This window comes from Alternaria novae-zelandiae, assembly GCF_023758075.1.
Source record: "Alternaria novae-zelandiae strain BMP 2774 chromosome Unknown scaffold_22, whole genome shotgun sequence".
NCBI classification, from domain to species: Eukaryota; Fungi; Ascomycota; class Dothideomycetes; order Pleosporales; family Pleosporaceae; genus Alternaria; species Alternaria novae-zelandiae.
This window is the reverse complement of record NW_026056982.1, coordinates 623,666-645,193: the sequence shown is the minus strand read 5'-3', so window position 1 is coordinate 645,193 and position 21,528 is coordinate 623,666. Positions and strand designations below refer to the sequence as shown.

Here is a 21,528-nt window from a genome sequence, read left to right as displayed (position 1 = left end):
GGTTCAACAGTCTGCATCTGTCTTTGTTGTGATGACGGTACCCCTTTGAAAGGAGACAAACGTGCTGCAGTCAGAAGAGGAGCTATTCTACACCTTCTGTCTTTGTGTTTGTGCTATGCGATCGGCGTCTGGTAGTTGCGCGGTCTAGAAACTTTGAAGGCTTCGAGACCGCGAGAGCTGCGTGATTAAGCCGATCACTAGCCCCAGCACCCGCCAGCCGTCACATCAGCCGTGGCCAGGCGCCCTCGTCATCTGCACAGTGAGACCACCAAGACCTACACAACAGCCACCACGGTTGCGCGCCACACTATAGTCAAGTGCAAACCTCACGAAGAGACATCTTCACTGCTTTCGTCGTCGATTCATTTCCCTGCGATCTTTCCCATGCAGGTTCGGGGGCCTAATCATCCGCCCATGTTGGTGCAATCTCACGTGCAATTTCATACGCCCGCCAGTATCGCTCCTTCACTACCTGGGTATAGCGCTCTGGATTATACCTCTCATCTCCGTTCCGTCGGTCGCAACAGATCGGGATCATGTTTGACGAGATGATGGTGCACTCTGGTAACGATGACCGTCACTGCAGATGTATTCCGTCACGTGAGCTAGCGACCGAGGTCGTGCCTTCTTCTTACGCATCCACATGCCATACCTTCCACAACCAGTGAATCATTGCTGCTATCAACGCGAGGCAAAAGTATCGCTTGTCTTCCTTCCAAGTGCCTACAGTGGCACAAACCCAGCTGGGAGCTCCTTCCCCTCAACCCAGGCCACAACAGTCTCCGCCCAAAGATCAGGGTTTTGCCTATTCCAAGGATGCCTCATATCCGGATGTGTATAAGTGAGAGTTAAAGTCTTGTTCTCTTTCCCAATCTTTGCGAGTTTGCGAGCAGCCTCCGGGCTATCGCTAGACGGAACCAGTCCACCCTTCCCAGCGACAATGATCAGGGTTCGTGCAGACCATGGGTGCAGTCGCGCCGCTGCGCTGTCGGTATGCGCGATCTGTGTGCAAAGCGATAATGAAGGAGTGTTTGTGCGGCGGAGATCTGTACCGTCCATGAGCCAGCGAATCCAAGGTCGTGGGACAGCGTTTTCAATGCGATTTGAGGCCCAGAGCAGGTAAGGTAGTAGCGGAACTTTGGAAACAGGCGCTTCGCTGTATCCAGAGATAAACATCGATTCGACGAAATGAGGGTGGTTCGCAGCAAGGCAGACAGCGATAGAAGCACCGAGACTGTGGCCAACAACGTGGGCTCGACCGCCGATAGCTTGTGCCTCTATCAGACGCGCGATGTGCTCTGCGGATGTCTCGATGGAAAACGGTATGTGCGACGAGTGACCGTGTCCAGGGCAGTCTGGGAGAAGAAGATGGTAGGCCTGGACGTGGGGCACGACAAGATCCCAATCGTGAGCGTCTACAAAGGCGCCGTGTATGAACAGAATGCTGGAGTTGCTGTCCCTATTGACGGACATATGCCAGAGGAGGGGGGTTGATTCATCCTGGGCACCTTCTTCCGTTTGTTGGGTGGCCATTTGCAACCGCCCTCCAAAAGATGGCTATTGTCGAACAAGGGTTATGATGAAGATGGAGGTGTCGTTGACCAGTTCAGACACAGAAATGCGTCATCGCCACCATCGCCAAAACACCTCCGATGTGGCGTAAAGATACTGAGAGGCGTTTTGACCGGCCAATGAGTGATGCTACAGGCGGTACGCAGTAAGCACGGTTGTTCTAGTGCTTACGCAAATGCAGGCATCACTATCATCACTCAATACCGGATATAACATCTCTGGCTTTACCACCCGCTTCCTATTGCGTCTGGTATAGCTAATGACCTTACATTTCTGGCCTTCGTGATTGAGCAGCTACACGTGTATCCTCTATCGATAGCTGTCCTGTACACACTCATTTACACTGAAGGCCATTTATACGACATCCACTTTTCCAGCGTACGATTCCACCCACCACTTCCAAGCTGGATATGTACGAACATATCCACATACTGCTTCCACACAACATCCCTTCCAACCATGTACCCCAGCTCTTCAAACGTAAAAGTCGCATTCGGATTGACAATGCAGAGCACATCAGGATGCAGCCGAACCTGCAACTCAACCTCGATGATATCGCTAATCATCGCATCGGCATCTCCATCCATAACAGCTTTGTAGACGGCGTTATTGTCCTGCACCAGAACAATAGTAGCAGCCTTCAAGTTCGCCCGATCAAACGCCTCGTTCGTGCCGCCTGGGTTAACAGCGACTTTGACACCCGCAGTATCAATAGCCTCCAGAGACGAGAACTTTTCTAGATCCGCGCATCGAACGCAGGCTGCCTTACCCACTCGTTGAATCGCAGTAGAAAAGAAGACCCTTTGTGCCCTAGCTAAGGTGATGCTAACGCCGCTCATAGCGACATCGAACTTTTGCGCTACGAGGTCTGTTGTGATGTTTGCCCAGATGGTAGGAACAAACTCAACGGGACGTGGCAGGCCGAGAGAGTTGGAAAGTGCCTGCGCCAAGTCGATATCGGCGCCGATGTAGGTGGTGTTGATGGCTGGTGTGGCGGGGAGTGCGGTTTGGTTTGTTACTTTGTAGGAGAAGGGCTTGTAGTCTCCTGTTGTGCCGACTTTTAGGTAGCCACGTGCCAGGATTTTGTCGAGGATGGATGTTATGTTGGTGTATGAGGTTGGTGTTGAGTAGCTGTGGGAAATGAGTATGGTGGACTGCAAAATCGGGGGTGTAGCATTACTTGGGAGAGTATTCGGCGTCATACTCGTTATTTCCTCTCGAAGCCGCGGCGAAAGGGTTGATGAGCAAGGAAGCAGCGACAAGCACTGATGTAGGGTTCACCATTATGACGAACGTTTTTAACCGCCGATATTCAACTCGCAGCGGAGATCGTGAAAACTTAAGGGAGCTGGCACGTAGTTATACTAATCTCCGATCTCCGCAATCTGGATGCTGACAAGCTCCGCCCAGCCTCCAGTAGATCCTTCATAGCTCGAAAATCTTGCCATCACGCCAACCTAGGAAAAAACTGAACAGCCTGGAGCCTATGTTGACGTTAGATCACCTACTTTGCAAGGTTTTAGTTTGATGTAGCCTGCAGACCTGTTCAGTCTTTTTCTCGTATGAGGTGCCATCCTGAAGATAGATACCCGGGTGTCTTGATCCGCTAAATACTAGTTCACAATGGGGAGGACACACGACTGATTAATGATGCCAGTCATATGCTCAGCTCTTGCTGCTTAGCGTCCGCGACGTTTGACCGTACAGTATCTTGGGTCGTGTCTTGGCAGGGCACGAGCGATGACGGGGTGTTGTAATCGGCCGACGAAGGCCCGCTCCGGATTTTGATACGAGATAGACGTGGACATTGCTGATCATATGACTGTCCATTCCGGTGTCGCATGTGAGTATTGCCTGGATCTTGGTTTGGCCTGAACTAGCCGCATTAGTGAACATGTTGATGTTTATATAGCTCTCTTGCCTGCAAGAGCATACCAGCGTGGGCCAGCTATGGTCCCAAAAGCTTTTGGGTTGTAGCGAAGAGCAAGTAACCCCGAGGCTCATTCTCCTCTACCCGCGTAGCAAACTTGCAATCGCCTGAATTACCCCCCTCACTCTTCCAAACGTCACTGTATATCTAGCTAGTCTTCCTGCTGAATCTTTGGCCTTTCCTTAAAGTCCATCATAGCTCCCAGCGCATCCCAGTCTTCATGTCGTTGCACGCGTTTACTCATGTGTTGTGCTTCTTCCAGCCACTGGTCCCACACATCAGTCCTTGGCACCCATTCCCTTGCCCAGTCAATCTTCTGTGTAGTGTAGATGGTTGTCCAAAGGCATTGTGTCCAGCAATCATGTTTAGTGGTTTGTGGTGGATCTAATTCCAGATCGATGTGCCACGACAAGCGGAGCGGCAGAATTGCGGCGATCCAATATAAAATATTCAAGACCGTATATGTGACAGCAAGTGCTGCTTTCATTGTCAATACGGCATTACCGAAAAGTACAATGGAGCCCACAAGTGTAAGCCCACCCATGGTCCCGCTCAAGCCGCGCCCCGTGAAGGAGCTGACCGCATAGTCGATGGTATCAGGGTGGAAGTAAAGAATACGCGCGATCTGCTCGTCGCATTCCACAACCGTGAAGGATCCGTTTGGAGATTTGATGACAACCGTACCTGGTGGCGATTCAGCACTTTTCGGCATAACAGGCAGAATCCATGGCGTCCAATGCATCCCGACACAGAGTAGAGGTGTCGTAAAACTCATGACCAGGATACCAGTAAGTGCGACTGCATCCCCAAGCACAAGAGCCCATGCTGCCAGTCCGAAGCTCAATGCGCAGCTGAAGATAGCGATCGTGTTCATTGGCGCGAACAATCTTGGTCGAAGTGGACGTCTTCTGAGGCTTCTATCTTCGTTCTCGGGATCCCACCGTATCTTCACTACACGTGTCGTGAATGGTGGTAGCTCAGGCCAATCCGTATATAACATTCGACCGAAATAGTGTAAGCCAGGCCTGGTAACGCCTGTATGAATCCCTATCACCGGTGTATCCTCTTCGGACTCAAGTTTCCTTGGTCGTCGCGCAAGGAGACCCTGAGGCGCGGGTATCAGTCGTGGTAGGAAGCACGTCCACGACATGCAGATCTGCTGGCTGCAAGCTTCGATGTTATGCTCGCCTAAGAAGGCTAGGATGTTGACGACGTCGAGGCTCCAGTCATCGCGCAGTTTTGGGAAAGCGATATCGATCATGCTGAATGCTGCTTGTGATGTCAAAGTCTCGCAAGATGCCAATGGCGAATCGACAGATAATTTTGGAGCATGGCGGATGCTGGCTCTGATGTTACAGTTGGGCTTTGTACTGGTGCAGCCCCACGAGGGGCGCAATGCATGTCTTCAAGGCTGAGTAGGTGGGCCTCAAGGCTGAGTAGGTGGACTCGGCTGAGGTCACCTACTTGTGCTCGTTACCTGCCTAGGTAGGTAGGCGTGTCGACCCGACGGAACCTTAGAAGGGTCGAAAGACATTTCTGAGATTTCTGTGAACTGATTTATCTGGTTCTCATGAATTGAGTGGTCGCAACGATGCGATGCCCGTGAGGTGATTTATGATGGTAAAGTGACAAGAGCGCGAATCAATCAGCCACGGCCAGACTCATGGCGGCGTCGATCTTGAAAACCCGCTAGTGGAAGGCCCGTGCCTACCACACGGTCCATCCGCTCTGCATCTCAAAAGACGTGAAAACCACTGAAGAATCATCAAAATAGCGACAACTTATCCTCTCGCTTATTCCGATTGTACTTCAAGGCTTCGTTGCATGCATAGCTATTCGTTCTCGAGTCCGCTTTCGGCCGGAAGATAGGTATCAGATGGGGAGATTGGAACGGTAAGGTCCTCGTGGCTACAGAAGACTAGCGACCAGCCTGTCTCCCGTTCCCCACAACATCCCGACTCTCAGTCGCAAACTATACTGTCATTGCTGCGCATTTCGTCCTCGCCTGCGCTTCCCGAATGTCAGGGTCTCAAGGCGACGAGAGGCCGCCAACTTCAGGCCCCACTAGCCGGTTTTGCTGGCCGTTGATTCGAGCGAACGAAATCCTCCGCCTCCCGTAAACTTCCTACCCCAAGGCTCCATCTCCACCTTTGCAACGTCACTTGCGGAGAGTGGTTCTTTGCCTTCCCTTTCCAGGAACCGTTACCCATCTCAGACTACCCGACCGGACGGATCGTGGTTCGCGACAAGGGTGTCGCTGTAAGGGCAGTATGATGCGCCGTTCGCAGGCGCATGGCACACAAGATTTGCCCAGGCGCGAGAGACAGATCCGCATCATAGACGAAATGCGGTATGCTATATAAGACTAAAAGGTTTCCCGATCACCGAGATTTATCTCCGCACCAGCTCGCTTTCTACCCAGGATGTCCTCCACTAAAGCCAGCCTCACGGCTCTCGCCTTAGGGTTCTCATCCCTCTTCACCCCGGCCTTCGCCGCCCCTTCGCCATCTTACAACTCGCCCAAACCAGTCAAAGACCCCTACTCCAGGGAATACTGGCCCGCGCCTCGCAAGATCACAGGTCAGGACTTGAACGGTACGCTTGGTGGTGTCCACATCCACGACCCAAGTATTGTGCTCGGACCAGACGGCCACTACTACTCATTCTCCTCTCATGGCTTAGCAACCACCTCCCGTGCTTCGAAGAAGAACAGCCTGGAAGGGTACTGGGAGGTTGTCGCTCAAGTTCTGGAGCCGCCTGGCAGCATTGATGATCCCGCTCAGGCAAACCGCCTTTGGTAAGAGGCAGCTACGTTGCAAATACCACGAGGAATTGCGTATTAACACTATAATGCAGGGCCCCAGATGTTCACAAGGTCGGTGATACCTATTACTGCTACTATACCGTCTCCGACTTCGGCGTCTCGGAGTCCTTCATTGGACTTGCCACCTCGAAGACCCTGCAAAATGGGTCCTGGACTGACCACGGCATGGTCGTGTCTTCCAACAGCACCGACGCGCCATTCCCGCTGAGCAAGACCAATACCATCGACGCGGCTTTTATCCAAGACGCCAAGACCGGCAAAAGCTATCTCTCCTACGGCTCCTGGTGGGCCAACCTCTGGCAGTTCGAGCTGACCAAGGACCTCAAATCCGTCAAGATCCCCACTGCCCGTCAGCTGAGCTATACCTACGATCCCGTGCTGCCGACTAAAGAGCAGGCGTACGCCAACATGTCTCTTTCCTGGGGCGGCGCATCCGCCGAAGAGGCCCCATATATCAACTACAACAAGGAGCAAGGCTTCTACTACCTCTGGTACTCAGCGGGCCTGTGCTGCGGCTACAACCCTGCTGCGCTGCCCCCTCCTGGAGCCGAGTACACCATTTTTGTTGGTCGCTCAAAGTCGCCCCGCGGACCTTTCGTGGACCGCAATGGAAAAGATCTCGCCGAGGGTGGCGGAAGCATGGTCTACGGCAGTCACGGCAACACCTACGCACCCGGAGGACAGGCAGTGATTTCCGACTATCGCGGAAGCGATGTGCTATACTACCATTACGTCAACACGACATTCGACCCGCTGTACCGAGACAACTTCAAGTTTCTGGGATGGAATCCGATCAAGTATGCCAAGGGATGGCCAGTGTTGCAGAAGTAATTGGAGGAAGGACATGGACGCCAAGAAGACTATGTATCATAAAAGAGAAATGGGTATAATATGAGCAACCGAATCCACCAAACTCCCTACACCGTATCACTCACTAGACCAACCAAAGTTGCAGTGGCCAGAGCGGTGTGATTGCAGCGGGGACTGGCGCCTACTTTCGTTTCTCTTCACCGCTTCCGCAAAATCGCCTATATAATGCCAATCATCAACCCATTCTTTCACATACGACCATAGGACACTGAGAATTAGGCTTCCCGTCCGCTCAGCCATATACAAGCAGTGTACCGGCGGATTAGTAGTTAGGTGGGTGACCACTAGCGAATCCCCGCTGTTGTATGTTTTTGCCTTCTTTTTGCCCATCCAGCATCGCCAACACCAGCGCGTTCAGGCGCGACAGCCTTGCATTTCTTTTTGCTTGCGACCTTATCTTTCCAAAGTGCTAAGCCTTGTAGCACCATCTAGCTATTGCGAGCTTTCAGCGGGCCCTAGAAGGGGAACATGGGGTACACGTGTGACCATTAGGATAATAGCATGGTCCTTAGCTGCCAATAACATTCGCATGTTTTTTTTACACAGTCGCAAGGTCATGCAGACAGATTAGATGTCCGGCTCCTACGGAGTCCAAGAAATGTCCTTTGCTTAGGAGCCGCGGCTTTCTTGATAGCAAACAGATCATCCGCGATCTCTTTGGCTTCCCGCCCAAGATTCTTCTTGCGCTTCTCGTAAAGCGCAAGCGGGAACTCAAACTTGTCGCGATGCTTTCGGATGCAGTCAAGCGCTGCAGGCTTTCCCGAATCCAATGCGATATCCAGCGCAGTGCGTCGGCTACACGGCAGATTTGTGATCTCACGCGACGCCTTCTCAAGAAGCGCATCGAGAGCTTTATAGGCGTTGTTGGACAGAGCCCAATGGATAGGATGTTTGTTTGCGGAAGGCAATAGCTGTGCCAATATCTCAGGGTTCTGTTCGAGCTGTAGTCTCACGCTGGCAGTATCATCCCGCTCAATTGCAGAGCAAAGTTCTCGTTGTATTTGTGGGTTCTGCTCCGGCGTGACATCTCGCTGATCTTGCGGTGCTTCCCTTTCCATGGATGCCGTCGTTTCATCTTGAGCTTGGACTTGTCCATATGGCATCACTACTATTGGGTCTTGTGTTTGCGCCACTCGATCTTGCGAATGGATCGATTCTTCTAGCAAAGAGTCTCCGCTGGAGGATATTGAGTGCAGAGAATTATGCAAAGTATCCGGAAGAGTCGCGCGTGAGCCGGTGATGGTCGGTGGAGGAGAGGCTGTTTCCAAGATGCTGTGGCAAGTTTCTGGTTCTTGCAATGCGAGGAACTCATCAGATCGCCTTTGGCGGCTAGGTCCATGTTCTTCCGCGTGGCCGTCCTGCAGAAGCCTCAATTCTTCTGAGAGGTAGCAATATTCGTAGCCTTTAGGCGCAAGGTCATACGATTTCCAATCTCGCTGAATCTTGGCAAGTCTATCACGCAGCTCTGTCGCTCCTATTCTTTGGTTGCGATCGACGCGAAGAACCCGTCCAAAAATCACCTTGAGTATGGCTAATACAAATCTTTGCTCAATTCGACGGTCGTAGGTTGCTCTGAGTAGTGTGTTGGACCAATGTATAAGAAAGGGATGCAGAGCAGCGCTGAATTGTCTTCCTGGTCCTGGAATGATACACACGTTTGGGGCCTGCTCCGGTAGATAGCAGCAGATGTGCTTATCTCGGTCTTCCCATTGATATGAGTCGCTCCTTACGTAGAACAATGGCTCTTTACCAGCGCAGTTCATGAAATCGACCATCAAGAATGTCTCTAACTCCCTGACTGCCTTTGAACCATCGGCAATGAACGCAAGTACCATGAGCGTTACACAGCCCATAGACCAGACATCACTACCCTGACCTGCTACACTAGTCTCCTCCTCCTGGATCTCTGGAGCCTGATATAGACCAGGCGGTCTCGTTGCGGGCTGAGTCGATGTTCGCGACGTAGCCGTAGAGGTCTGTGCAGACCCTAGCCTCCGTTTCTTAGCATCTCTTTTGCGAGCCAGACCAAAGTCGCTGAGCTTCCAGGTAAGCTTGGACTGTCTTTCGTTCCCAGTACCAGAAAAGGTCTCGAATATCAAGATGTTGTCAGGTTTGATGTCGAGATGTAAAGTTTTGAGTTGATGGTGCAAGCATTCTAATGCTTCGACGATGTCAACAAGGCTGGCGAGCAGGCGAGATGGTTCAATATCTTCCTGGGCGCGATTCTTATCGTTGAGCAGGTCACCCAGACTAAAACTTGCCAGTTCGAAGATGAGGGATTGTCTGGTCGGCTTTCCTGCCCCGTCGAGTTCGGTTATACTGCCCCAATCTAGCAAGATCATATCATGCTTAGTATTGGAGGTTCGCAACTCCTTGAGGATCTTGAGCTCGATTTCGAAGTCCCGGGTAGCCTCTACCATATCGCGAGCAGGTTCCACGGCCTCGAAAATCTTGAGAGCTACAACCTTCGTGCTGTTCGGGTTACCGGGCACGAAATTGGCATCGTTCTGAGTTTCGTCTTCTTGAATTTCCCAATGACTTTGTGCTATTGTAGCCTTGACAACCTGGCCTTGAGAGCCGCTCTTGATCGATTCCAGTCCGCCTACAAAGGGCAAGCGTTCGCTGCTGCTGATTCGAGGATGTCTCAGTTTTCGAATCGTCACTGGTTTGAAGATTGCTTGGTCCGCCAATAAGGATGCGTGGTCTATGTCTGGGACTTTATAATTGAACAGATCGGTTTCTGTGAATGGCATCGACTCATCGAACGGGATGAAATGGTCGTGCTTAGCTACAGATCGATCAAATCCGGAGGTCAACCATTTCATGAATAATGAAAGCAATTCTGGTCGGCGTTGGTACAAGAATAGCGCAAGCAGGGACTTTCGAGACGGGGTATTCGTAATAGCTTGGATGCATTTCTCAACGACTTCGTTGAGAGACGTAGAGTACGAGCAATTCCGTTCGTTAGCGACATCGCTAGTGATGGCTTGTAGAGCTTCACCGACTCCAGAGGAAGAATCTTCACACGCAAGCTCCCTGAACAAAAGGTCCAGTGACTTGTAGCCGAGTATCTGATCCAGGTCAGTCTTTGGCAAGAAGCGGCGAGAGTGTCTGCCATGCCGGGGCCCATTTTCCACAGTACGCCTGACAGCATTTTGCAATTCCTCAGTCAAGTGTGCCACTTGAGGCTCGCATGCTATAGACCTGCTGGTCCGCAAGGTTGAGGAACCGGGCTTGTCGCTCATTGAGCCTGGCCGCTCAGATGGTCGATTATCACGTATTCTTTGGTCGTGGTACGCGACGGGACCCGCGCCGAAATCCAGGATAGATGCGCTTGGTGGAACCGACGATGCGCGATCGTCCCTGCAACGACAAGAAGAGGCCACACGAGCTCATTAGCCTATTTCTGGGCGGTAGCAAGATTGCAGGTGGGGTAAGGTGCGCGGAACGTAGCAGAAGTGTGGGGCAAAGATGCAGTAAGACACTTGTGGGTGATGGGCAGCATCGCCCATGGGGACATTGCCCATGGGGACGGCCCCGGGCCACATTTCTCGGTGGCCAAGGAGCCGCGTGGCGCGGGCCCCCGAGCGGACGCCGCATGTTGACAAACTCTCGAGGTCGCCGCTTCTACCCACACCAACGTGTCGCGGCAGGCCAAACACTGCATGTATTCTTCCACTGTCGAATACCCGACTGCCTAGCTGTGTCAGCCTTATGGCAACACGACGTGTTTAGATTACCTAGGTATGAGCAGGCCTATAGGCTCGCGCCAACGCAGACATACCTCGGCACGCTCGAGACCGAGTCGATCTCATTTCAGCCTCGTCCAAATAACAGCAGGCTATAAAAGTCCTTCAGCGGCATTTAGATGACATTATGCCTTGTCTCAGCTCAGCCACCACCATGAAACAGCAGCAAGCCCTCAGTCGTTACTACAGTCGTGACAAGCTCCACAACTTTCTTAAAGGCAGATTTGGTGACAACATCAATTTCAACATCCAACGAGCGGGAGATGAGTACTTTACCTTTGAGGCACCTGAGCTTTTGACTCCTGTAAGTCGTTTGGGAAGGCGCATAAGCCTATGCTGACACCGTTAGGATGAGTGGAGGTAATACGATACACCCATCGTCACTGTGACCGGTGAAAGCTAACGATAGGCAATTCTGTAGGGAAGCGAAAGGCTGATGTGCTGTCCTTGTCAGCCTGCTCAGGCAATGTGGGGCCCATAGGATGAGATTAGCTCATCTTGCATGTATAGCAAGCTAGAACGAAAGACATCTTCGAGTGCGCGTTGAAGATAGTGTAACCGTCCATCCTGCTGCCACTCGTCTTCCCGAAATGTCTCCTCATTGCCAGGAAGATGGCCGGAATACAGATAGTCTGCGTGCGCTCGCCTTGTCAGCATCGCAGATACAAGCTCGCACTCTCGACTGTGACCATCTATTCTCGAAACGCAGTGCCGACCATTTTCTCGAAGTGACTCGCTTCACATCTGATACATCTCGAACTTCATCAGTTCATGTCTTTACGACATTGTCCCAGCTGTCAGCTCATCTGAGGAACGGTGCAAGAACTATGGCCGGAACGCGAAGTGATTTTGAGATATAGTGAGTGGGTTCCCTTCGTTTTAACCAGAGGCTAATTCGGTTTCGAGTACGCTTCACCAGAAATATACATGGGCGCCCCTTAGCATTAGCCGTGATATGGTAACTCTTCTGAAAGATCATTATGACCTCAGTCCTGGTTTTCTAGAGATCCTAGTCTACTTCAAAGACCGATATTTGCCGACGGAAGAGGGATACTCAGGCGCTTCGCAATCTTTCTTCACGGACGCCCGCTCTGGTATGTTATCATTTCCTCAGACTTTCGAAGTACGAATATAACAATCTTTAGAGTTTGGTTGGGTCTACAAATACTCGGAAAAGAAGGTCGATAGCCCAGAAAACCCGTGGCGGATTCGGCACACCGGAATCTATCACCTTGTGGATCGGAAGCGGGCGAGATCAGTATTCTTCATCATACATCCAAGCCCGTCCGCTCACTTCAGAGTTCACCTTCAACAGGTTTTACAACAGCCAGAAGTCAGACTAGCGGTGCTCTCAAACCCAATGCTGATCCACTCCATGCTGATATCTTCATATCTAAGCTCTTGGCGTGACTATCTCGAGCACCAGGAGACCCAGCTTTGGCAATTAGTAAGCATTCTCATCTGTGGTCACAAACCGTCGAGTATCTACTGATCGATGCGAAGGACATGAAACCAGCCTGTACATCACTCACGCAATCACTCGTCACGTTTGACACTCTCAAGGCACTTCGTGCTGTCGAGAAAAAGATCGTGCCCCTCGATCCCCTCCTTGCGTCGTTCGAAAAAGTAATAGATGATCTGCAAGAAGCCAACAGTGTCCTCTCTGCAGCTGTCGAAGCAATGGATGGCACTTCTGCCGTCCTGAAAGCGGCACTTACCCAGTTCCGCAGGGATGCTGCAGCATACAGAGGACAGGTTTTCTACATGAACAAACGGATCCAGTCTACTGCTCAGTCAATGCTGGATACCCTGAATCTGATTCAGAGCAAGAACACCTTTGACATGGGAAGATCAGCGCGAGAGGACTCAGTCGCCATCAGAGCGATTACGCTCGTCACTTCATTCTATCTTCCATTCTCATTCGTTGCTGTAAGTTCTCCAATTCTACTGTATGGACTGAACACAGCTAAAGACGTATAGACCATGTTTGGGATGAACCTTGTCGACTTCGACACTGAGTCTCGCAATCTTGTTCTGTCGAAACAACTCTGGCTATATTTCGTGATATCAGTCCCTCTGACTGCTCTGACGCTGGCATACTGGAAGTGGAGAATGCGACTGTATCGTGATAGCGATATGCATGGAGGAATAGGTTCGACCATGTGCATCAAACCACTGAAGGGTAATTCCGATATCGAAATGGGTCAGTACTGAAACGGTAGTTCTCGTCCATCGCAACAACATACTGTGTACAACATGGCTCATGCCGTCTCACCGATATGGCAACAAGGCGCGAGATACCTAGGTAGACTTAAAGCGAACATTATGTGCTGCCTGTCAGTCGTAGCGTCGAGACACTGAGAACATAAGTCATCCGTGTCTATCGATGCTGGATGCGGTGCTTCAGTAATGAAACATCGCGATAGATAGGTAACCATAGTATTGCGATGTCGCAAAGCGACGAGTCCCATGTTGTCCGCAACACACAGTATCTTACACACGAAAGCGCTATCGAATGAGCGATGTCGCAATTACCAGAAACGTGTATGCGACTTACGACTTGCGAGATGAAAGCGTAACATGTCGCCTCAACCAAAGCACAAACTCAATGACTACATAGCTGGGCGAAGAGCAAGTTCTAGTCTGATTCAAACGCGCGCTCTCTTTTTCGTTGGCATCGGGCGCGCAAAAGGAAAACAACCCACCTGGGCACAGCCGACATTCCGTGATTGCCGAGGGGGAACTGGACTTGGCATGCATAGGCGCTTACTGTTATGGGCGCTTGGAGCCGCGTCGCCCTTGCAGCGTCTTTCGCACTCCATCGCGACAACATCATTTTTTATCATTCTCAGCTTATCCGACCAACAACTCCACTTAGATGATTTTCAATGATACGGGAGTCTCTCCCTCATTTACAAGCCATTGTAACCTTATTATTTGTCGATGGCCCCTCACATCGGCGGCTGGTTTGATCGGTGAGGACTGGAGGACCTTTTGTCTAAGCCGGAAACGCGAACCTAACGCGGGCTCCCGAGGGCACAATGTCCCACAACAGCCAGGCTGTGTTCACTAACCCCCATCTCACACAGATGAACAGCTGGCAACGTCACTAGGGCCTATGAGAACGCCTCAAATTCTCAGGTTACGACGCCGCGTACTTGTCGCTCATGTGTGACAAAGAATGCTGGCATGTAGCACACGGCGCCTTGTTGCCTTCTTCCAGCCCGTGGTCTCGGCAGGCTTTTGGGATAGGCCGCCTACATATATGACGCATTTCCAGGTATAAGCCGCGTTACCTTTTTCCACGTCTGTCGTTTTTCCTTGGGTGCTGCTCCACACTATCATCTGTTAGTACATGGAAACAATGGCCACGCCCACGGATACTGTCACTTCCCCGGTAACGCTACCGTCTGTACACAGGCCTACGCTCGAAGAGAACCCCATGTATGCAAGCCTTACGATTCGTTACGGTCGTCTCTGATAATGCCCCACAGTCCCTCCATCTACAATCCACTGAGTGGGGTTACGCGTATAGAAGCCGAAAGATTTCACAAGAAATATGCATTACCGGTCGGGCGGGGTGTGTTCGTTCGCGGTGTCATCGCGCTTCGATCGCAAGATGACATCAAAGCTGAATTTGAGGACATTCGAGAATCGCGTTCCGGAGCACCAGATGCATCCCAAAGACCCATCGAGTTGCGCGTCGGCGAGCAGAGATATACGAGGCTGGAAAGTAAGATTTTGTACAAGGCTTTCTTACCACAGAGTAGGTGGGAAACGCTGAGAAGTCTTTCGAGGCTGCATCGGCTTTTGATCGTCGCTTGCATCTTTGCAGCGATGACTCAGTAAGTGCTGATCCTCAGCGCAAGCAATCAGTGCCTGACGTTTCTCCAGGGGTTGGGATCAAGCTGCTATGGCTGGTAAGACAAGTTGATAGCATTGGACACCGAACCTCGTCTAACAATGTGAAGGAGCTGCTATCGAAGTAATGAATGACTTAGGTAAACCTACCACCGCGGGCCCCAGCTCCGGCGTCACCAGGCGGACAGACGGTGATCTCAATGTTAGCCTCGACCACAATGCCTGGCTGCTCGGAGTCACGGTCGGGGTACCGTTCTTCGCTGGCGCAGTACTAGGTTTAATCATTACCGACCCAATCACCAGAATTCTTCGGTTTGGCCGTCGAGGTGCTATATGCGCCGCGGGTATATTTAGCTTCATATCGGTTTTAGGCTCTGCTTCGGTTCACAAATGGGAGCATCTTCTCGGGTTCCGAATCTTGTTAGGTGCCGGTATGGCAGGCAAAGCCTCCATCGTGCCTATTCTGCTTTCTGAAACCTCACCCAAGAACATACGTGGTTTTCTGCTGGTATTCTGGCAGCTTTTTGTGGCATTTGGGCTAGCCGCCGGATCGGTTGCGAATATGGCCGTGTATCGCCTCAATGTACATTCGAGCTGGCGGTACATGTTCATTTCTGCGTTCATTCCCGCATTGATATTACTATCACTGATTCTTTTCTCACCTGGTAAGCGGCTCATGTACATACATTTTCTTAATTCCTGAATGCTGATTCCTGCGCAGAATCACCTCGGTGGCTGTTGAAAGAGAGCGGCGCCTTGGGAAGACACTCGGAAGGCGGCGAACTTTCGGAGAATGCGCCTCAAAGGGGAGAGCTCATTCGGGCGGCCTACAAATCCCTTGTCGATCTCCGAGGCGAAGATGTTCCCATACTTGCCGCTGGCGAACTTTTCATGATGCATAGGCGTCTGATCGACGAGCAGCGGCGACTACAGGCAGCATTGGATCGTCGTCCATATACGTCCAGTGCGGCCGATAGGACCACGAATACAAGAAACCCTTTCTTTGAGGTCATTCAACATATCAGCTGGCGAGAAAGGGTCACGTTGATCTTTTTTCGCTCTGGTTATACGAAGAGAGCACATCGAGCTGCAATTGCTGTGATGGTCTCACAGCAATTGTGTGGCATCAACCTGATAGCTTTTATGGCCGATTATTTTTTCCGATACTCCTTCTTCCATGGCGACCGTCACACGAGCCCGGACCAAAACATGCAGCTACTGGGCGCATCCCTTGGGTTGATGCTCCTCAACTTTATCGCTACAATCCCAGCCCTGTTCTACATCGACAGCTCCGACGGACGCAGGCGACTGCTGAACGGGTCGTTCCCAGCCATGGCCATCTCATTGCTAGTCTCTGCTTTAGTTCTGAAGATTCCGAACCGAGCTGCAGCCATCGCTTTCCACTACATCTTCTTGGTCATGTTCATGATCGCGTATTCCATCGGGGAAGGTCCAGCTGCTTTCGTCATCTCAGCAGAAGTCTTTCCACTCGTCAACCGAGAACTCGGCATGAGTCTCGCAGTGTGTTGGAACTTCATGGGAGCCGGACTTCTCGCTGTCTTGGCCCCGTCGCTGCTGAAAGCGCTCGATCAATTCGGCGTACTCTTGTTGTTCGCAGGCACCAACCTTGTCGCATGGTTCCTTTGTTACTGGCTTGTTCCCAGTACCGGCCAAGAAAATCTGGAGGAAGTATTTGAGCAGCTAGATATCACTACCTGGTTCATGTTCAAGTACACTTTAAAGACGATATCACACGCACTCACCGCTCCAATAGATCGCTGCTTGCGACGATTCTCTAAACCTCTAGGAGAGTGTGGCTATCCGAAGAAACTCGACACGCCAAGACAGGAGTGGGAGGAGTGGAAGAACCGAGCACAACAATCGGAAGCCACTCTTGTCGATCTTGTGAACTCTTCAGAGTCAAGCGCAGATGACACAGATTTGTCGAGTGATACGGAACCCGATACTGGAATTGAACTACTTCAGATGGCAACGCGTTCCTGAAGATGATCTCATTGAATAGGCGTAGTATGGATTTCGGAAGCTTTGAGCAGCTCGCCAGCGATAAACCACTGTAGTACCAGCGATCATTCGCAAATATTAAACCCCATAACAGAAGCTCCAAGGTTTATGGACTCGTTACTCGTATAGTTTTACAATGCGGTTACTATTAACAACTGAATCACACTAAACCCCCTCACTAACATGCGATGCGGCGCAGTGTTCGTGCTACACGTATTAACAGACCAAGGAGCTTTCTTTGGTACATCTCACTGCTGTCTTCCGTCGGGGTCGGGTATAACCTCAAATTACAACAGCGCCTCTTTCTTAAGGTAGTCTTTAAGCAACCGTCAATATCCTCCCTCTAGAATCCAACGCCCAATTAGTCTCAAACCCCTCCTCATCCACCACCCTCTCCATAGCCCAGAACCTCTCTTCCATAACATGCACCCTCCTCCTACCCAGCTCCTCCAACAAGTCCAAAAGACGCTTGTCCCTCCTCCCCAGCCAGATCCGCACAGCCTCTCCCTCGACCCTCGCACGACGCGTCACCCACCAAAGCGTGCCATCGCGACACATGCTAAACCACCAGCCTAGCAAAAACACGGCTTTGGGGTCTTTGTGTTCCAGCAGGGCTAGGAACTCGGGCGTGAGAAACGCGGTAAAGTATAGGAAATCTAATACGTTGGTGTGAGATAGGCGTAGATGCTGGATGCGCGAGAGGATGAGGACGGGAAAGTGGTAAACGTTGTTCTCCTTGTTAGACTCTCTCGTGATACCGAACAGCAGTTTGACCTTCTCAGGCACGAGACTGGTGTCGTTGCTAACCATCCACTCGGGCGGCGTAGGACACGGGCCTGTTTTCGTCTTTAGGACACGGTTGAACACACTGTCCTCCCGCGTCGGATCTGCGATACGCCAGAGATGTCGTTTCCCCTCTCCGATCTTCATCCAGGCGAGGTCGCCTGGCTCCGAAGGCTTTAGCGGCCAGACGGCGTGTGGGTCGTTGGATTCGAGGTACCAGAAAGATGCTGCGCCGAGGTGGACGCCTGTGGCCCAGATGGCGTCGCGTTGGGATGCAGGTATGGGACCGGAGAGGAGACGCTGGTACTGGGTTGTGGCGTGGGACCAGTGGCGCAGCGATGCGTTTTGGAAAGAGAGAGATCGGGTGGGAGTGTGGGCAAGAGCAGAGTCGTGCATCAGGGTTAGGCCGAGGATCATGTGCATTAGGAAGGGGTGCTACACTACAAGTCAGTTCTGAACAGCTAAAGGAAGAATGGGTTGGACGTTACGTTGAATGTGAGGCGGCATACTATGTCTCTGCATGCTGGGGCCATTCTCTCGCCTATGCGAATTCCGTCAGTCAGCCCGCATACTCAAAACGGTTCAATGTTATACCATACCTCCGACAGTCAAAGACGTCCTACTCTGAAATCTCGCAAGGATCTCAAGATGACTTTCCGAAAATTCCCAAAATGACTGTCCAGTACCCATGTTTGGATCCAGCGCCGACGCCCCAGATCGAAGAGAGTCTCCAATCATAGAAGTCACAACACCGTTGAACGATATCGGGCTCCACGGCGTGCGAGTCGCTCCGCTATTCTCATGGTGCGGCGTAATCGTGGATAGCTCCCCAAAGTCAACCTTCCCAACGCCCTCCACATGAACGTCCAACTCTCCCCCCTGATCGTCAAAGTCGCACGCCACGCCATAAGTCACGCATTTCGCGCACCGCGGCCTCCTCTCATCGCACTACCCAAGAACCATCAGCACAACCAGCCTAATTCATAGATACAGTCAAGATAACTAACCTTAACCCGTCTCAACTTGCAATTCTGACACCCATTCCTCGATTTCGCATTCCAGCGGCGTTTCCTTACACCCTTTTCCGCTGACAAACCGCTGCGCTTGGGAACGAGAGCAGGCATAGCGTTGATTCGATTTGAGTTTTGTTCTTGATAAAGTGCCTATGAGGTGTGCGGCAAGCCTACAAACAGGAAGGCCATTGGAGGTGGGTAGATGCAGTCTAACCTGCGCTCGTATAAAGAGTTCATACCGCCGTTATATACCTAGATATGCGTGTAAGACCATACGAGACGGAAGAAACGCGGGGTTTAGGTGCTTCATCGCCGGTGGGAGCAGGGCGTAAGCGATGAGGTCGTGCTGCATACAACGGCCGTGGGAAGGGTCCACAGGAACCTGCGCTAAGGAGCCAGTCTAACCCGCGTTCGTATACAGCAGTCGCGAGGCGGTCTGATTGGTTGATTGGGTAGCAACGACGGAGGTGTGGTGCGAGCATGATTCAATCGCTGAGATAGGGCAAATGTAATAAGGTATGAAGCGCGTAATATGCGTAAACTCCGAGAAAAGGTAGACGGCCTTGGCGCGAGAAGGAGATAGGTGAGTAGAACGAGTTGGATGACATGGCATGGAGGGTGCACACCAATGTGGTCACGGACAGGTATAAGTACGGAAAACCTGGCAGGTAGGATAGAGGAAAGGGTACACAAATCTGATTTCGAATTGTATTCCATAACAACCACTTATTCATCAAGACGCTGACAATTCCTCATACCCAAACATGTCCACCAACACCCTCCCCCCAACAATGAAAGCACTCCTCCAAGAAACCAAAAACGGCCCCCTAATCCCCAAATCGATCCCAACACCCACTCCCGGCCCGGGCTCCGTCGTCGTCAAAATCCTCGCAAACCTCCTTCAACACCAAACCCCCGGTATCCTCTCCGGCAAAGCGGGATTCACCTACCCCACCCCCATGATCCCCGGTGGACGAGCCGTGGGAAGAATCGCCGCTACAGGCCCCGACACCACATGTCTGTCAGAAGGCCAACTTGTCTTACTCGAGCCCTTCATCCGCGCCCGCGACGACGCTGATACATGGATATTCTGGGGCGCAATGGAAGGCACGAGTGAGGGGAGTAAGAAGCTCTTTGCGGATAACTGGCGGTATGCTACGTTTGCAGACTATGTTAAGGCGCCCTTGGAGAACACCTGGGCGCTGGATGAAAAGAGGCTTTGTGGGGACTTGGGGTATACGATACCGGAGTTGGTGCAGCTCAGTGTTGATGTTGTGGCGTATAGTGGCCTGAAGGGGATTGGGCTGAGGCCCGGGGAGAGACTGGTTGTTACGCCTGCTACGGGGCTTTTCTCAGGTGCTGCTGTGGGCGTGGCGGTTGCGATGGGAGCGACTGTTTTGGTGACGGGAAGGAATGAGCGCGCGCTTCAGCGGCTGGTGGATGCGCATCCGAAGCTTGTTTCAAGTGTCCTGAGAACGAACGACGTCGAGGTCGATGTTAAGAATCTGCAGAAGCATGGCACCGTGGATGCGTTTCTCGAGTTCACGCCCATGGGAGCGGAGGGGAGTACACATGTTCGTGCTGCTTTTGGCGCGCTCAAGCAGTACGGACGAGCGTGTATCATGGGCTTTGGTGGCGGCGCGATGAAGGATGTGGAAATTCCGATGATGGATATCGTGTTTAAGAGTATCACGGTTCATGGTCATGCCATGTACCGGGGTCAAGATGTGAAGGAAATGATCAAGATGGCCGAAGCGGGAGTGTTGAAACTTGGAAAAGAGAAAGGTTTTGATTCGGTGACGGAGTTCAAGATGGACGACTTTGAGAGAGGCTTCGACTGGGTTGGCGAAAACCACGAGCTCGGCCAGATGGCGGTTCTAGTCCCGTGATGCAGCCGAAAGTGGAAGGTGCGAAGGACCTTGAGGAAGTTACCTTCAAAAATCAGTGTTAGCATGTCACTGCGTCATATGCAATTGCTGGAACCAGAAGTCCTTGATTCCTAGTCGGATGAGTACCGACTGCCCGCTGTAGAGGAAGCCGGGGCCTGTTGCAGTCTGTTATAGCCCTATGCATCACCAGCTATCCTAAGTAAAGTCCCACTCCAAGAAAATGCAGCAATCTGTCATGGTTCGTGAACGTTTCATGACCTCTTAACGCCGTGTGCCGACTTGAATATACCCTTCAACGATCGTTTTACAGTACGCCAGTCGCAGCTACGGCAGGCGGGTGTAGTCGTCGGGGAAGGAGTGCCGGTCTTTTCCGCTAAAATCGAATCGGTCGTCGAGGTACGCGTGTCGCCGCCGCGGCTCGAAGAGCTTCTAGAGATTACGCTATCGGTCTTGAGGCCCTCAGGAGTTTTGTCTTTACTTCGCTCGCGCGATGTCACCTGTTCCTGAGTCCTCGCGCACCCCTAATCAATACCGTGTTGTTTTTTGAGCTTTTCTAAGTTCTCTTGGCGCTCGGCGAGATCATTCGCGGCCTTGAGCATCTTATCTGGCTGGTGATATAATACTGCTGCTGTTAGTGCTTGCTGTGTCGGAGAAGCGCCTGCCACGTACCGACGAGATACCGGTTCTGGAAGTTGAAGCCGTTGAGCTTGTCGCAAGCCGACTTTGCGTCCATTACGTCTTCATAGACGACGAAGGCTGTGCCCTTGGTGTTGTTGGCGATGCCCTGGCGAATTTGGCTATGCTAAAGTCAGTAACCTGGAGTGACGGTGAAGGCCAAGATGCGCCAGCGCATGAGGGAGACGACGTACCGCACTGGGCCGAACTTGCCAAAGAGGTCGAAGAGTTCCTCTGGGGTGACGTTGAAGCTGGCGGAGGATTAGCGCGTGGCAGATAAGATACCGCGGGCATCTACTAACCTCAGGTTCTTTACGAAGAGAGCTCTGTAGACATGACA

The 21,528-nt window shown here is 51.8% G+C and overlaps 5 protein-coding genes across 5 annotated transcripts; 3 read left to right on the top strand and 2 right to left on the bottom strand.

Moving 5' to 3' along the window:
* Window positions 1-5,925: 5,925 nt before the first annotated feature.
* J4E88_009163 (uncharacterized protein) lies at window positions 5,926-7,157 on the top strand (the record flags this gene model as incomplete). Its single annotated transcript, XM_049402768.1, has 2 exons — window positions 5,926-6,299; window positions 6,359-7,157. 2 exons carry the CDS (start codon window positions 5,926-5,928, stop codon window positions 7,155-7,157), a joined length of 1,173 nt encoding a protein of 390 aa, XP_049251623.1.
* Window positions 7,158-7,750: 593 nt separating this feature from the next.
* J4E88_009162 (uncharacterized protein) lies at window positions 7,751-10,021 on the bottom strand (the record flags this gene model as incomplete). The annotated part of the gene is made up of 1 exon (XM_049402767.1): window positions 7,751-10,021. One exon carries the CDS (start codon window positions 10,019-10,021, stop codon window positions 7,751-7,753), a length of 2,271 nt encoding a protein of 756 aa, XP_049251622.1.
* A 5,962-nt stretch (window positions 10,022-15,983) lies between these two features.
* Window positions 15,984-16,810, top strand: J4E88_009161 (uncharacterized protein; the record flags this gene model as incomplete). The annotated part of the gene is made up of 2 exons (XM_049402766.1): window positions 15,984-15,992; window positions 16,022-16,810. The coding sequence occupies 2 exons, from the start codon at window positions 15,984-15,986 to the stop codon at window positions 16,808-16,810; spliced, it is 798 nt and encodes a 265-aa protein (XP_049251621.1).
* A 336-nt stretch (window positions 16,811-17,146) lies between these two features.
* Window positions 17,147-18,034, bottom strand: J4E88_009160 (uncharacterized protein; the record flags this gene model as incomplete). Its single annotated transcript, XM_049402765.1, has 1 exon — window positions 17,147-18,034. The coding sequence occupies one exon, from the start codon at window positions 18,032-18,034 to the stop codon at window positions 17,147-17,149; it is 888 nt and encodes a 295-aa protein (XP_049251620.1).
* A 1,201-nt stretch (window positions 18,035-19,235) lies between these two features.
* Window positions 19,236-20,513, top strand: J4E88_009159 (uncharacterized protein; the record flags this gene model as incomplete). The annotated part of the gene is made up of 2 exons (XM_049402764.1): window positions 19,236-19,242; window positions 19,423-20,513. 2 exons carry the CDS (start codon window positions 19,236-19,238, stop codon window positions 20,511-20,513), a joined length of 1,098 nt encoding a protein of 365 aa, XP_049251619.1.
* Between the last annotated feature and the right edge of the window lie 1,015 nt (window positions 20,514-21,528).